We start from the raw sequence: 16,620 nt of genomic DNA on the forward strand, positions 1-16,620 counted from the left end.
CCAACTGCTATAATACCTTGTCTATATTGGGCCAATGATGCAGAAAGGTGACTTATTCTCAGGCTTGGTGCAAACAGACTTGGCAAAAGCAAACCTGATTTCTATGCTCCAGCTCAACAAAGCTGCACAGAGTGAGTATAACAGATAATCATTAGATTACCGCCCTGCTTGCTTAATAGTGAGTTTTCTAATTTATCAAGCAACTTTAAAGCAACATTGTACATGTTTTTATATTCGAAATCACCTGCATTATAGAAAACATAAGTCATAGCAGTAACACTTTACAATAAGGTTCATCGGAAAGTTAACTCTATCAGTTAACAATAAGAAACACTTCTACAACATTTACTAATCTAAATTAATCTCAACATTTAATAAAACATGTTTAAGGTCAAAAGTTAAATCTGTTAAAGGGGTACTTAAGCGCTGGTAAGATGAATCTGTATTTAAACTGGGTCATTATGACGTCAGTAAAGTTGGTTTTATATTCGCACATTCAAACTTCCGCGTTCAATAACTTCATGAATCTTTATTAAAAAAGGCAAACTTCGGTTATTTATCATTATTGATTATTATGAGAACATGCTACAACACATGTTTCTGTAGAACTCGACGTCTTTCAAAAGCAGATAAACACGCTTACCTCTATGGAGAGTTGGGTTTTTTAGGGACCATCTACAAATTACGTATCTTCTTCGGGTTGTAACGGCAGCTTGCATCCTTGATCTTGCAATACTGCCATCTTCTGGTTCTACGTATTTCCCATATACTTCAATCATCATATTAGTGTCATTAATCCCGTTTTAGTCAGAAAGCAAATTAAATATTTTATTCCTTGTTCACTCCTACTGCAGTCTATTATAACAGTTACTCCTGTTTTTTGATGTATTGAATAGATAGACATAATATCATTAAAAAAAAAACTCAAATTAGCTACATGTTTACCTCATCTCTTTCCATGTAACACTGTTTGGTCAGAAATACTGTTTATTTATTCTTTCATACATTTTTACTTGGTTGTAGAAGGATGTTTTGTTTTTATAATGTTATAAAAATTATATTTTGAATAAATATTTTCTAATAAATCTATTTATTTTACTAGATAATTTGTTTTACATAAATAGCCATTTTATTTTTTGTCTATAAGTATTACTTGACTTGGATACAATACCTCCAGCAATGCAATTTTTTTTTTTTTTTTTTCCTACAATTTACATGTGACTGTATGTTTTGTGACATTTTGCCTGATTTTTAATAAGTGCCTCTTGAGATGTTTTATATAATGTAATTTATATTATCCCTGGCTCTTCATGCATTTAGTTTGGCATTTTCTGTTCTTTTTTTGCTCCATTTATGTTGTTGTTAAAATTTGTTTATATTCCTATACTTGAAATACTCAAAAAAATATTAAAAAAAAAAAACCTAAAGAATGACCTGCATGGTTTATACAAATAAATAGATTTGCTGTTGTTATAAATATTAAAGATTGTTCAGTGGGGAAATATATATATATATATATATATATATATATATATATATATATATATATATATATATATATATATATATATATATATATATATATATATATATATATACAGTCCCTGACAAAAGTCTTGTCGCTTGTCTATTTTCTAGAAATACCTGATATTAACCTGACTTTTAATTAATTCATTGGTGTTAGAAATGGCTCATATGAAAAGCTAAAACCCTCCCAAATGATGTTTAATGCACTGAAATAAATAATTTTCACAGAAAAAATATTTATCATTTAATCAAGACAGAAAGGTCAAATTTTGGCAAGACAAAAGTTGTCGCCTATACAGAAATTGAACAAATTTACTGCAAATACAAAAATATGTCAGCAAATTAAGTTGTGGTGCTGTGAGATCCAAATTTAATATCTTGTATGACTTCCATGAGCTTGAAGGACTGCATCCATGCGGTTTGGCAAGGATTCATACAATTTATTGATGAAGTCATCAGGAATAGCTAAGAAAGCAGTCTTGCTTGCCTCCCAGAGTTCATCAATATTCTTTGGTTTCGTCTTCCATGCGTCCTCTTTCATCCTACCCCACATATGCTCAATGATGTTCATGTCTGGTGACTGGGCTGGCCAATCCTGGAGCATCTTGATCTTCTTCGCCTTGAGGAACTTGGATGTGGAGACGGTGACGAAGTATGCGATGGAGCACCGTCGTGCTGCAGAATTTGGCCTCTTTTATGGTTGGGAATATAAGAGGTAGCTAAGATTTCTTGGTATTTTAGACTATTGATGTTGCCTTCCACCCTGCAGATCTCTCGCACACCCCCATACTGGATGTCAGGGGCGTAGCACCAAATTTTGGGCCCTGGGTAGCAAACCATCTTGCTGGGCCCCCGTACCATGTATGTGTATGTATAGAAAATGGACTTTCCTGCCTTGGGCCCTGGTTACTCAGTACCCTTTATCCCCCCAGTCCGACGCCCCTGCTGGATGTAACCCCAGACCATGATTTTTCCGCCACCAAACTTCACTGTTTTCTGGGTGAATCTTGGATCCATTCTGGCTCCAGTAGGTCTCCTGCAATATTTGCGGCGACTGTGGTGTAATTCAACAGAAGATTCATCTGAAAAATCCACCTTCTGCCACTTTTCCAGCGTCTATCCTTTTAGCAGGCTGTGGGCCTTGGCAAATGCCACACGGTTTTTCAATTGTCTTTTGTTTAGTGCTGGCTTCTGGGCACTGATTCGACCATGGAGGCCATTTCGAGACAGAATCCAACAAACTGTTCTGGTTGACACAGGGACTTCAGGTGACCAGGTCTCGTGGAGCTCTGCTGCAGTGGAAAATGGGCTGGCCTTGGATTTTCGAGCCAACAAACGGTCCTCTCGAGCAGTTGTCTTGTGGGGTCTGCCTGACCTGGGCTTGTCAAAAACGTCTCCAGTCTCTTCAAATCTTTTTTTTATCCTCTGTACTTGACGCTGAGACACATTGAAGGTGTCTGCCACATCAGCAGTGGATCTGTTCTTCAGCCTCTTGATAATCAAAACTTTAGTCTCAGGGTGAATCTTAGGCATGTTTGCAGAGGTCCAGTTGCAGTTGATGTGAAGGTCTAGTGTACTGGGGTTCTTTTTATACACACTTGAGACCTAATTGATCCATTATTAGTCACAGGTGAAGCTCATATGACAAGGTGACAACACTTATGTCTTTGCAAAAATTGACTCAATGGGCTTTACCAAGCTGTGAATATTAGAATACTTTTTGAAAGTTTAGTTTTTCACTGAAACATTATCACAAAAGCTGGTGGGATTAAAACGAACCATTTCTTGTAAAACAAATCTTGATTAGAAATATATTTCAGCGGCACTTTAGGTCAATTTGTACACAAGCGACAAGACTTTTGTCAGGGACTGTGTGTATATATATATATATATATATATATATATATATATATATATATATATATATTTTTATTTTTTTTTTCATGTCACTTATTTCTCCTCTTTAGTAGAACATTACGTAAGGATTTGTTAAAATATGTTATGTGGTTTTAATTTTTATTCTGTTGAAAAGAAAGAAAGTGATTTGGAAGAATGTTTGTAACTACGCTTGTCTTGGGCCCCATAGACTGCCATAGTTGGGAAAACATGATGGTGATAGTCATGATGAAACATGATAGTCAATGAGGAACGAGATCTGCTTGCTTAGAAACATAAGTAATATACAGTGGGTACGGAAAGTATTCAGACCCCCCCCCCTTACATATTTCACTCTTTGTTATATTTCAGTAATTTGCTAAAATCATTTACAGTTTTTTTTATTTACAGGCTTTCCTAATAAAGTCCAATCAAACACAACTGGACTCAAATGAAAGTGTAGAACATCTCAAAGATGATCAGAAGAAATGGACAGTACCTGAGTTACAGTTTTTTACATTTGCTATGAAAATACATTTAACAAATTTCCTAAAATCTTAACCCAGTTAGCAAAACATCTGTCTGTGTGGGCTATACAAATAACACATTTCTTGTTGCTTTGACACAAAATGCATATAGTTAACAAAAATGTATAATGCTTAAACTTTTTTTGCACACAAGCTCAACCAAGACCACACCAATGGATTTTTACTGCCAAATGTAGCAGTGCTTTAACACTGATTGCCAGACCAGATAACAGCATGTTCTAAACCTAACCTTACAGGCTAAAGTCAAGATAGACAGCTGTCCATATTGTGAATTGAAACAAATATATCCCCTGCATTTTATTATTTCATACTGTGAAACAGCTGATTGAAGGTTTGCAAATATATAATTTTATGAATCAGATTTTCTGATTTTCATCTAGAATTTTTTTCAGGTGTTGATGTTCTTTCATTCATATGACCATATACAGTTAACACAGGCATCTTTGGGCTGATCTTGTGTAAAAAAGGAACAATTTAAAGCAACACAAAGAAAGTCAGAAAAATGCCTGCATATGATGGAGAGGAAGATGAGTACCAGGACAAGAGAAAGGATTGGGATGAAGACAAGGTAGAGATTGAGGAGTTAGAATACATGGTGTCTCCAGCGAACTGTCCATTGTCTATATCCAGCGATCTCTCCAACGATTCCCACATCCCTCACCAAGACCTGATTCACCTGTCCACCTGCCCTTCACTTCAGTCACAGTCACGCTCTGTACCCGTGACAAAAATTTAAGAGGGGCTGAATACTTTCCGTACCCACTGTATCTGTGCATTTTCATAACAATCAAATTAAACTTTTAAAAAAACTCTAGATTTAATTATATTTAATAGCACATTTATTACACTTAATAGAAATAATCTGTATAGTCACAGAAAGAAGTCTTCATTCCTGTCATTGTCTGCAAAAATCTCCAATAGGCTACTGGACCTGCACTGAGCATTCAGCACACACACAAAACACACCAGAGAAATAACACACACGCAGAGGTTGGAGCTAACTCTAATCCAAAAAATGTTCTAAACACACTGATAACATGTGGTTTCTCTAAGTAATAGGTACAGAGAATATTACTCTGCATACTGTTTAGTGTTTCAATATAAATAAATATGAAAGGAATAAAATATAATATAAAAATTAAAGATCAATACATATTTCCATTGTATGTAGGCTACTAATTGAAATAAATTGAACAATTGCAATGCTTTATCACCCTTTTCAGACAATTGAGTGCAATATAAGAGCTGTACTTAATGCAAAGGGTGCAAATGTTTACCAGCTAAGCCATTACACTACAGCGGCGACGTGTCACAGGAGTTTGGTGATGGTACAGTCAATTACAGTGAAGTTTTTGAATATTGTTCATTATGGAAAAATCATAAAAAATATGATTCAATATTCTTTTTCAAAAACAACTGCTGTGCTATAACTATCTGGACAGCGGCGACGTGTCAGCTGAGTTTGGTGACGGTACAGTAAATTACAGTAAAGTTATTGACTGTTATTCATTATGAAAATTCATAAAAAATACGATTTATTATTCTTTTTCAAAAACAACTGCTGTGCTATAACTATCTGGACAGCGGCGACGTGTCAGCTGAGTTTGGTGATGGTACAGTAAATTACAGTAAAGTTATTGACTGTTATTCATTATGAAAATTCATAAAAAATATGATTTATTATTCTTTTTCAAAAACAACTGCTGTGCTATAACTATCTGGACAGCGGTGACGTGTCAGCTGAGTTTGGTGATGGTACAGTGAATTACAGTAAAGTTATTGAATATTGTTCATTATGAAAATTCATAAAAAATATGATTTATTATTATTTTCCCAAAACAACTGCTGTGCTATAACTATCTGGACAGCGGCGACGTGTCAGCTGAGTTTGGTGATGGTACAGTAAATTACAGTGAAGTTATTGAATAATATTCTTTATGAAAATTAATTAAAAAAAATAAAAAAATATACCTTACTTGTTAAAATAGTACAAATAGTTAAAAAAAGTGCAAAACCCCAAAATGCGTTACTACATATTTGCTACAAGAGCTTATAACACATTTACAAATCATACATTTTTATGAACAAAATTCAATAACTTTACTGTAATTCACTGTACCATCACCAAACTCAGCTGACACGTCGCCGCTGGCCAGATAGTTATAGCACAGCAGTTGTTTTTGAAAAAGAATAATAAATCGTATTTTTTATGAATTTTCATAATGAATAACAGTCAATAACTTTACTGTAATTGACTGTACCGTCACCAAACTCATCTGACACGTCACCGCAGGCCAGATAGTTATAGCACAGCAGTTGTTTTTGAAAAAGAATAATAAATCGTATTTTTTATGAATTTTCATAATGAACAATATTTAATAACTTTACTGTAATTGACTGTACCGTCACCAAACTCAGCTGACACGTCACCGCTGGCCAGATAGTTATAGCACAGCAGTTGTTTTTGAAAAAGAATAATAAATCGTATTTTTTATGAATTTTCATAATGAACAATATTTAATAACTTTACTGTAATTGACTGTACCATCACCAAACTCAGCTGACACGTCACCGCTGGCCAGATAGTTATAGCACAGCAGTTGTTTTTGAAAAAGAATAATAAATCATATTTTTTATGAATTTTCATAATGAACAATATTTAATAACTTTACTGTAATTCACTGTACCATCACCAAACTCAGCTGACACGTCGCCACTGCCCAGATAGTTATAGCACAGCAGTTGTTTTCGAAAAAGAATAATAAATCGTATTTTTTATGAATTTTCATAATGAATGACAGTCAATAACTTTACTGTAATTTACCATCACCAAACTCAGCTGACACGTCGCCACTGCCCAGATAGTTATAGCACAGCAGTTGTTTTCGAAAAAGAATAATAAATCGTATTTTTTATGAATTTTCATAATGAACAATATTCAATAACTTCACTGTAATTCACTGTACCGTCACCAAACTCAGCTGACACGTCACCGCTGCCCAGATAGTTATAGCACAGATTACAGATGGATTTCCACATGACTGGATATAAAATTACAGTTAATGTAAACTGTTCATTCTTTTTAATTTCCTAAACAGCTTTCTAAACACCATCATTATAATGCATTTTTTATTGTTTCTATAGTAAAATATATAGCATTATAATGTGCGTTATATTTGCTGGTAGGTTCATCTGTAGCCAGCTAAAATGTAATGTGCGTTATATTTGCTGGTAGGTTCATCTGTAGCCAGCTAAAATGTAATTAGCCTATCTGTTTGCACACAATGAAAAAAAAATAAACTTTGTACACGGTCCCTAACTGGTTTTCCACGCTACATTGTACATTCAGTGGACATTCGCAAGTAAGAATGCCTTTAAAATAATACTTGTACATTTTTTTTCAGTTTTGAAAAGTGGTGTGGGTTGACAATCATTGCTTCACAATATCATATCGCTGTTTACCATTTGCAAACATTAATTTATTGCACATTTATTGAGATAGTTATTGAACGCGAATGTGTGAATGTGCGAATATAAAACCAACTTTACTGACGTGTCATTATGTACTAGTAAAGTGAAATTATTTTTGAATTTGGTGATTTCTAGAGTGAGAAAAGACAGAAATGTATTTTTGTCTCATGGGAATGAAAGACTGCACTTCGCTGCCCTGTGAGGCCACTCCCAAAGCCACCACTACTTGAATCACTTTTACATTCCCACCACCGCGTTCATCTTCATAAAATCAGTTCAGTTAGAGAACAGACACTACAATTAAAAACTGAAAGTGTCTGTTCAATACATTGTGATTTAGCCGCTGAGAAAGTGTCAGCACTAAAGCACTAAAGCAGCAGGAGTCAGATTACACGCTTCGTGATTGAGCTCTCGTGATCAGAGCTGAGGTAAACGCCTCCACGCTCGCGCGAGGCAGTCGTTCTCAGCGCGTGTTCAGTCTGGCGCGTTTTCAGTTCATGCCTTTGGAAGATTAACTTTCATAGGAATTAACTTGAGAAGATAAAATACTCACTTTGGTCCGCCAGCCGCACCGTTTCCATGAATGCGTGAGCCGAGCTGAGCTGTAAGTGCGACCCAGGGTGCTACTGCTACCCCATCCCCCATATGCGAGTTGAAAACATGCGGAAATAGCTCCCTCTGCTGGCTGTAGTCTTTAGCGTCTGGCCCTATTTTTTTACGGTCTATGGTCTGGCCAAACATTTTACCGATGACGCAAATCGACGATATTGCGTCACCAGAGTAATTTTTCCAGAAATAAAATGCATAAATGAGAGGGGGAGCACATAGAAAGCCATATGCTAATCGCTGAAGTAACCCTTTAACATGCACCCGGAACTAACATGAATGTGATTTTATTTTTATGAAAGCCATAATATGTAATGTTTTGCCCTTAGAGGCCACTTATTCAAAAAGGCGTAGCTTGATGGCACCTTGATCTCACATAGCTTTTGTTATGCCGTTTTCGCTTCTTCTCATGCTCCTCATGCTTATGAGGGTAACATATTAGATACATTACAGTGTGTTGAAAGTTATGTTATGATGCTACTCTGTGCGTTCACCAGAGACACTTGTTGTTGCACACTTGCTAGGTCAATATTAGACATGTTAAAACATGTTACTCACGGTAAATCAAGAAAATGAGATTAAAACAATCAAGTCTAACTGTGTTGAGTGATATAACAATGATTCGTTTTCTGTCGATGAATGTATCCAAACAGTAGCTCATCTGTATAAAAACACATATAATATAATAATGCATCTTTGGTTTTGGCATGGTTTCTACAAAAAAAAAAAAAAATGTTGAAATTGAGGGTAACGGTTATGATGTCATTGATAGGTGATGCACAGACATGGGTTCAAATACCTTATTTCTCTGGATTTAAACATTCTTGGAAACATTTGGGATAATGGAAGTACAAAAGTCAACAAAATATACATTGTTCTAGTGGTTTTTGGATATTTGAATCCAAAAATCGTACATATTATGCATTTAATTAACATGAACAGGTTAAAGCTGTAAAAATGTATTGTTAGTTATTGCATGTTTTTAAACGAGAACTGGTTTTAAAGTGTTAACATTATGGCACACATTTGCATTCAAAATATTAGTAACAAATTACAGATTGTCACATTTTTTTCTCTAAATCTGGATATGTCTGTTATACTATTTATTAAATATGAATAAGAATTATGGGAAAATACTTAAAAAGATAATGTACAGTCAGTAATTATTATTTATTGCACATAAATGGACATGAAATATTGATCTGAGCTGTAATTATTTTATTATGTGAGAAGAAAGAGGGCAATGTGATATGAAACTAGCACATTGGGGCACTAAATATACAAATCAACAGCCATGATACAAAAATATTTGACTGAACAGAATCAAGTATTCAAAGGGATAAATATAAAAATGATTGCGAGTGCGAGTTCATGCTTTGTATGGGTTGTCAAGGCTTATTTCTGCAGTAAGCATTTCTCAATCAAACATGCAGTGAGGAAAAGAGGTCATCACACCCGGAGTCGCTGCCGCTGCATATTGTGCTATCACTAACATCTGCAGACATACAAATGAGCCCACACTCGCAGCCACGTCCGTTACGTCAGCCAAAACAAGTCTGTGTGTCGGCGGGTGAGTTCATAGACTTGGATCTTAGCCATGCTCATATAAACACCAACACAGAACATAAAAGCAGTGGCGTACCATGCCAATAAAATCAGCACTGTAGATCAGTTTGCATCGATTGAAGATGATCTTTCAAAACACTTATGGAGCAAACACAGGGCACTTTGATCAATGTTCAAAGAAAATTGTTAGAGGCGAGAGTGCACCAAAAAAAGCACAGCATCCTACCCCTGGAAGACTTTCATGCAAATTAGAAAAAAAAAGAAGAAAAAAAATATATTTTAGCGAAAAAATGAAAGTCCTCTCACATCAGTTCATTGTTTATAAAGGGAGAAACTTCTGAAAATTCCATGTCCAGTGTGTCCATGGGGAACGAGACATCAGAATGTCTGCAGAAACTACAAAATCTCATCATTATGGATGATCCCGAATGTGAGACATTCAAAGCAAAGAGCCACAGAGAAGTGGCTGATGGTAATACATACAGTATTTCGGCACCTCTGAGGCTCAGATATTGCAGAGGAGTCTCATCTTCAGGCACTTCAGAAACACAAATTCAGTAAAGAGGCTTTCAGCGCTCCAAAGCCACACGCAGAATATTAATCATGGCTATGTCACACACACTGCAGACACTAATACATCCCTGCATACCAAACAGCTAATGAGTTCACAGAAATAAAGCAAACAAAGGGCATTATTTATAAAAGTTTTCTTCTATTTCTGGAGAGCGAACAGAGAAAGAGAGAGACTTACATTCAAGCCAACCCCCCAAACCCATCTCGTTTCACTGCTGCCATTCCCCCCTCACCAAAACACCCTCCTAACACACACATATAATCTACCAATCCGATAATGCACACATTTTTACACTTTGAAAACTTTTCTTGCATGCAGTTACTGTGAGTAAAGAGGAACTTTAAATTAGATTCTAGTGGTTTAAAGTGCAGCATTCGCTCACCCAGAGGAAGGTAATTTAAGGACATTTCCTTTAAAAAAAAATCATGCACTGTCTGGGGAGGTTATAAACCAAAATCATGGCATAAAACCCATTGACAATGACATGATATCTACATGATCTGTTAACCATATCACATGTAATTTAAAATTAGGATTTTACAACCATTTTACTTTGTATTGTGGAAGCAATCCTGTTAGTTGCTTTGGAAAGAAAGCATTTATAAAAACAAAACAAAATGTATACGTAATATAAACTCCTGAATGGACCATCATAACCATCTGATACTCTCCAGGACTGAACTTCATTTAGATGCACGACCTTTAAAGGGGACCTATAGACCCTTTTCACAGACTGTGATGACGCGTTTTAGCGCAAATCCTGCAACGTTTTTTTAATGTACATTTATAACACTTATACTTTGTATTATATTACTTTTGCATTAAAAAAAAAGAAAGAAAAAAAAGTTAACACTGCTGTTTCTTATTACAGCATAGGAGTAATGGTAAAAATTAACAAATTTCTCTCTTTTTGAAAGTTGTGAAAGCACCATTGAGGAGTTTTTTCTTTTGCTATTTGAGCAAAAGGGAACACATATTTCATTTATACTCTTATTCACCGCTAGAAAAGTTAACCCAACTATTGGACGACTTCTGCTTTGAGAAACAAAGTAATGCGATAAGGGATTATGGAATATTCACTTTTACATGGTGTTTGAACGTAAATGTGTCGGCAGTGTGTCTACACAACCACCCTAAAATAATAGAAATCCCCATCAATCATAAGCAGTGTCTCAGAACAAGCCATTAACAGTTTCTACCTTTTGTGATGTCACAAAATGACGGCCCCGCCCACGAGTGCTTACGGACACTGCCTCATTAGCATAGACCCCACTCAATGAACTGTTCACAGTCTGCCATGTTTATCTCCTCACCAGAGCATTTACCAGCAGCATTTAAGAAATGTATTCTTAATAAAGCAACTAAAGTTAATTCAGTCAGGAGCAGTGAGTGTTTTTTCGTGTTTTGTTTTTTGATTCAAATTAACAGCAGTAGGTACTGTTTATATTATGCTGCTTTCACTTTAATACACAGCTCTAATATACACATGTGACTTCTTTACTTGCTGTTTATGTTCACAGACACTTTGTTTGACATAACCTTGTGTATATTTGACAGTTTAAGTGCAATAAGACGTAAAAAAAAAACTTATTGTAATACTCACAGGATGCGCCGTCTGACAGGCTGCTCTCTGTGCATGTGCTTCTGATGTGTGCACTCATTTAACCTTTTATCAGAAGTTTATACTGATATTGCTTTAAAACACATGCAGATAATCAGTGGTGTAAAGTAACAAATTACAAATACTCTCGCTACTGTAATGGAGTAGTTTTTCTCAGGAATTGTACTTTTTTAAGTAGTTTAAAAACTGTGTACATTTTAAGTGCTGTATCGATACTTTTACTGCGCTATTTTCCCTAAACCTGCTGTCGCTACATTATGTTTATTTATTTTCCTGTCAATTGGCTAAGACGAATAATCAGTCCAGTGTCTTCATGCGTTACGTGTGACTCACGTAAAATCAACCAAAGCGACCAGTCTATAGTGAGGCACGCGTGCTTTATGAAAAGTGCTGGCTACTGTATGGGTATGATGACTGAAATCGTCACATTGCCTTAAACAATTACAAAAAAAAAATCGACCGCAGAATTTTACATTTTCTAATACACGCACACATGGTGCGTATTCTGTTAGCGCTGAATGAGCTCGCGTTGCCATCTGCTGGAAAAACTTCATTTAGCTTGATATTGTTTGCCAGACTTCAGTGCATTGGGCATTAACCGAACCGATCGGCACTGCTAGATTTTTGTCCCTTAAACACGTAAACCTGCTTTCAGCATACTGAAGTGCATATGTATGTGTTCATACATGGCGATTTAAAATTGTACTCCATGTAGCAAATAACTTTAATAAAACACATCAGATTTATATTTAAATGAGGTTTATTTATTTTTTTAATTGCAAGCAAAAATAATCAGTGGGGAAAATTATGAGTTACTCTATTCTGATTTCTTAAGTGTATTCTTTTTACAGAGAAAACATTTATTGAAATTAAAGCAGTACAATGAATGTGTCTTGAAAAGAAGGAACTCTTTTTTTAACGTAGAATTGTTAATCTACAACCTTTTTTAATTAACCGCAAGAAAACCTCTACAGAATGGTTGTCATAAATGTTACCAGATTATTGGTTGCTTTCTCAAATATTACATGGCTGTATTTTTAGTGCTAAGCAGTAAAATAAAAAGAAATAGTCAAAGAAATACTGTTGGTGATATCATGTTTTTTGTTCTTACTGAGAATCATCCATAAAAGAGTAAGCTACATATTTAATTATCAGGGTATAAGGTGGAATTACATTCATAACATTATACTCACTACTCTTGAGTATTTTTAAAAGGGCTACTTTTTACTCCTACTTCGAGTAGTATTAGGACAGGTCCTTTTACTTTACTTGAACTACATTTTTAGACAAGTAACAGTATACTTTTTCAGTACTCTTTCCACCACTGCAGATAATAAAGTTTCATGATTATGAAGAACTGCAATGTAACGTGAGCGTAACCGCAATTCAAATGATAATCAAACAGATGTTTTAGTAATATTATAAGAGGTACAAGCTATAAAGGCTTTGCACTTTTCTGGAGAGTGGGGTGGGGTGGGGAGCAGCAGCTCATTTGCATGTAAAGATACATGCACCAAAACATGCTTCCATTAAAAAAATGAGTATTTGCATTATTATTTAATAAATTATCTGTGGGGTTTTTTTGAGCTGGAACTTCACAGACACATTCTGGGGACAAGTGAGGCTTATATTACATCTTGTAAAAACAGGCATAATAGGTCCCCTTTAAAACTCTGTCCCAGAAGAACTTGGTAATCACATTTTTTTGGCAGCATGTCTTTGATTTGGCAGCATGGCATTCCTCTGCTAATTGGCATGTTAATGTGTAGAGACATCGAATTAAACATCAAATTAAAATCTGCTCGGATTGTCATTACCGCCAGTATCACGGTCATTTACAAACTGCTGTTTGAGTAATTGCGTCCTGCTGCAAGTCTCCTTAATTCAATTGCTCCACCGACATCTAAGCTGCAACTCTGACATGCGAGTACAAATCTGCTATAAGCTAATAAAAGAAATTGATATAAGCCAGAGATATCTGCGAAAACATTATGGAAGTACACTAAAAATGTTTCATGTAGTTAGTTTACAAAAGCTATCATCGCCAAGTATTAGTTTTTTAAACAGTGCAGTAATTCCTTGACAGCTTCATAAATATTGCAGTCATAAGCACTGATGACTGAATAAATAAATAAAAAGTACTATAAATGTAAAGAAGTTTTAAATCATAGTCCTTTATATAATAAATGAAAAAAGAACTTACATTTATTATTATTAAAAAACCTTGATGCATGATCACTTTATATCTTGGCATAATTAAGTGTATATATGTTAAATATTTACACATTAAATTTGATAGATTTAATATATTATTTATATTAAATAATATTATCTATAATAAACCTGAAAATGTGACATTTGTGTAATTCCAGTTTATGAGTTATCATCATGTGCTAATTTTTCACTTCCATTTTCGTTCTAAATTAAGACAGAGATCGGGTGTATTTTGGTACACTCATACAAAACCTGTAAATGCAGAATTTCAATCTATGAGACATAAGTTATGAAGCAGAATCTATTTATAGCACTGGGAGTTTTTTGTAAGACAAAATTCATAATTCATCGATGCTTAGGAGTACAATATTTATGAAGCTGTCAAGGAATTATTGCACTGGAATTACACTGGTGAGGTTCTCTATTAAAAATACCCTGAAAAATCTATCTTTTGAGTTAGTTGCTCAACACAACTTTCATGTTCCTCTTTCAGCCCCAGCCCTCATGACTGACTTATTAAGATTTCTATATCCATAAGCAAGATGAGAGACGCACACACGCAGACACATTTCTTGACTGTGTGCAGCTCATTAGCGGGCTGAAAGCAGCGGGGAAGAAGAGCTGGTTTTCTCTCTGCATGCTGGGTGCCTAAACCAAGAGATCAGGATTTGCAGTGGACCATGGTCTCACCAGCAGAGCTTTCCCAGAGCATAAGCAAGGACTCAGCTGACTTGTCCATTTCATATTTACTATACCCCAAGGCCTGCAAACTGACATAACCTTGCAACCTCCCAATATGACAGATCTCAGGTACTTACTAGCCTGCATCAGCTGTCCTTGGCGGCCGAAGACCTGGGAAAAGGTGGTGGGAGTACAGGTGAGAGTGTCCTCCATGGTTGGGATGTCCCACTAGGATTGATGGGTCAGTCTGTGAACGACACGCCACGCAGAAAAACCCCGGTTTGCCTTCCCTTCCCTTTAAAAACGGCAGCTGGAGCTACGTTGCAGCAGTGTAAGAATAGCACAGAGGTTTCTGCTCGGGACAGAGAGAAATAGCCTCACTCACATGCAAGATAATGAGGGAGTGTGTCTGTGTGCGTCAAGGAGAATGAGTGAGAGTGTGTGCGGAGAGCGGGTTTGAAAGAGAGAATCAGAGCAATGATGTCTTGCCTTTTCCTGCTGCTCTATGATCATGCGTTGAGGTTGTGCCTCGCTGGCAGGCTTCTCCAGACTGAGAGCGTGGCGGTCTGAAGCTCCTGGTCCTGCTGACTGAGTGACAAGCCTTCTGTTCCCCTAGGCTCCGGGTGGACTGCCGTTTGTTGTGCTCTGATCGGGTGCGTGTGCCCTCTTCTCTCCTCCCTCTGCCTCTGCTCTACCCCTCCCTTTCATTGCTTGCTCGCTCCTCTCAACTCGATGATCCGTTTCATAAGAAGCGCGGCTGCAGGGAAAAGATTTTTTTTGCAACTCTTGCAGCTCTACTTTTTAATTCCTCCCCCTGTGGAGGAGAGAGATGCAGTTGAAAGGGAAAGTTCATTTTGGGTAACTGACTCAAGGTTGGCAAAATAACAATTGACATACAATGAGAAATCTTAATGGGGGGATCTTATGGGATGTGTACACCTGCGGTGACACCCAACATGCACAATTGGACACTTAAAAATGCACTTTAAGTGTCTTTGCATTATATAAGAAAATATCAAACCTGGAGGGTTTGACTACATAAAAAGACTACAAAAGAAAAAAGTTAGGTCAGAGAAAAGGTCTAGCATTTTTTAAATTTATTTACAGATGTTACTTCTTGTGACATTGTCACACAAGTTATCACACTTTCCAATTAATTAATTAATTCCAAATATGAATTTCTAAATACTTATTTAACCAATCTATCCAAACGTTAGACTTATTTTATATTTTCACATTGGTAATACTTTATTTTAATGTTACTTAGTTACTTACAATAGTTATATTAGGTAACTTTATTTTAGTGGCCTTGTTACATATAGCCTACTAACCATAGTAATAACAGCAAATGATGCATAATTACAAGCAACTAACCCTAAATCAAACCCTAATCCTACAGTAAGTACATACGGTTAATTAATATTACTCAGTGCTTATATAGCCTATAATTACACTGTAACAATGACACCTTAAAATAACGGTTAACACTTTATTTCAGTGTCATCATTATTACATGTTACATATTATACTATTAACTATAAGTTATGAATAATTACATGCAGCTAACTCTTAACTAACCAAATCAAAACCTAACCCCAACCCTATAGTAGCCTAAGTAGGCTATTAACATTACTAAATAGCTAAATGTATAATTACAGTGTTAAGTGTAACCATATATTACTATTTATTATTACTTATTATTTGTGGAATTACACTGTAGCAGCAGCATTTTAATATAAAGCGTAACCTTCAGTCTTCACAAATTATTCATCCAGAAGAGTTGTGAAAGTCCCTTCTGGCTACATTTTTAAGATGAAAGAAAATAACTACTTCATTTTTCTTTAAGCTTTTGCGGGCAAGATTTCAGCATTCATTTTTTATGCCGCTTTTCCATCCTTCAGATTTTCCCATGGAAGCTGTGTGTCAGGTCAGTGTGA

At 35.7% G+C, this 16,620-nt stretch overlaps 1 protein-coding gene and 1 long non-coding RNA gene across 7 annotated transcripts in view; both read right to left on the reverse strand.

Annotated features, from left to right (window-relative positions):
- The window catches only part of kaznb (kazrin, periplakin interacting protein b), a 195,748-nt gene extending 180,341 nt beyond the window's left edge, over nt 1-15,407 (reverse strand). For 2 of the 6 annotated variants that reach the window (XR_010900848.1, XM_067432277.1), the window contains exon 1: nt 14,821-15,401. Coding sequence is in view for 5 of the 6 variants with exons in the window: in XM_067432277.1 (XP_067288378.1) it covers nt 14,821-14,896 (76 nt within the window). In the remaining variant the exon portion in view is untranslated. Of the gene's footprint in view, nt 1-7,974; nt 8,070-14,820 lie in introns of those variants that run through there. The other 4 variants (XM_067432273.1, XM_067432272.1, XM_067432274.1 and 1 more) reach the window with 4 other exon arrangements.
- LOC137058244 (uncharacterized) lies at nt 3,745-5,262 on the reverse strand. Its single transcript, XR_010900634.1, has 2 exons — nt 4,797-5,262; nt 3,745-4,663 (listed from the first exon to the last, which is right to left on the reverse strand). It is a non-coding gene; the product is annotated as an uncharacterized lncRNA (long non-coding RNA).
- Nucleotides 15,408-16,620: the final 1,213 nt, after the last annotated feature.

This window comes from Pseudorasbora parva, chromosome 22, assembly GCF_024679245.1.
Source record: "Pseudorasbora parva isolate DD20220531a chromosome 22, ASM2467924v1, whole genome shotgun sequence".
Classification (NCBI taxonomy): domain Eukaryota; kingdom Metazoa; phylum Chordata; class Actinopteri; order Cypriniformes; family Gobionidae; genus Pseudorasbora; species Pseudorasbora parva.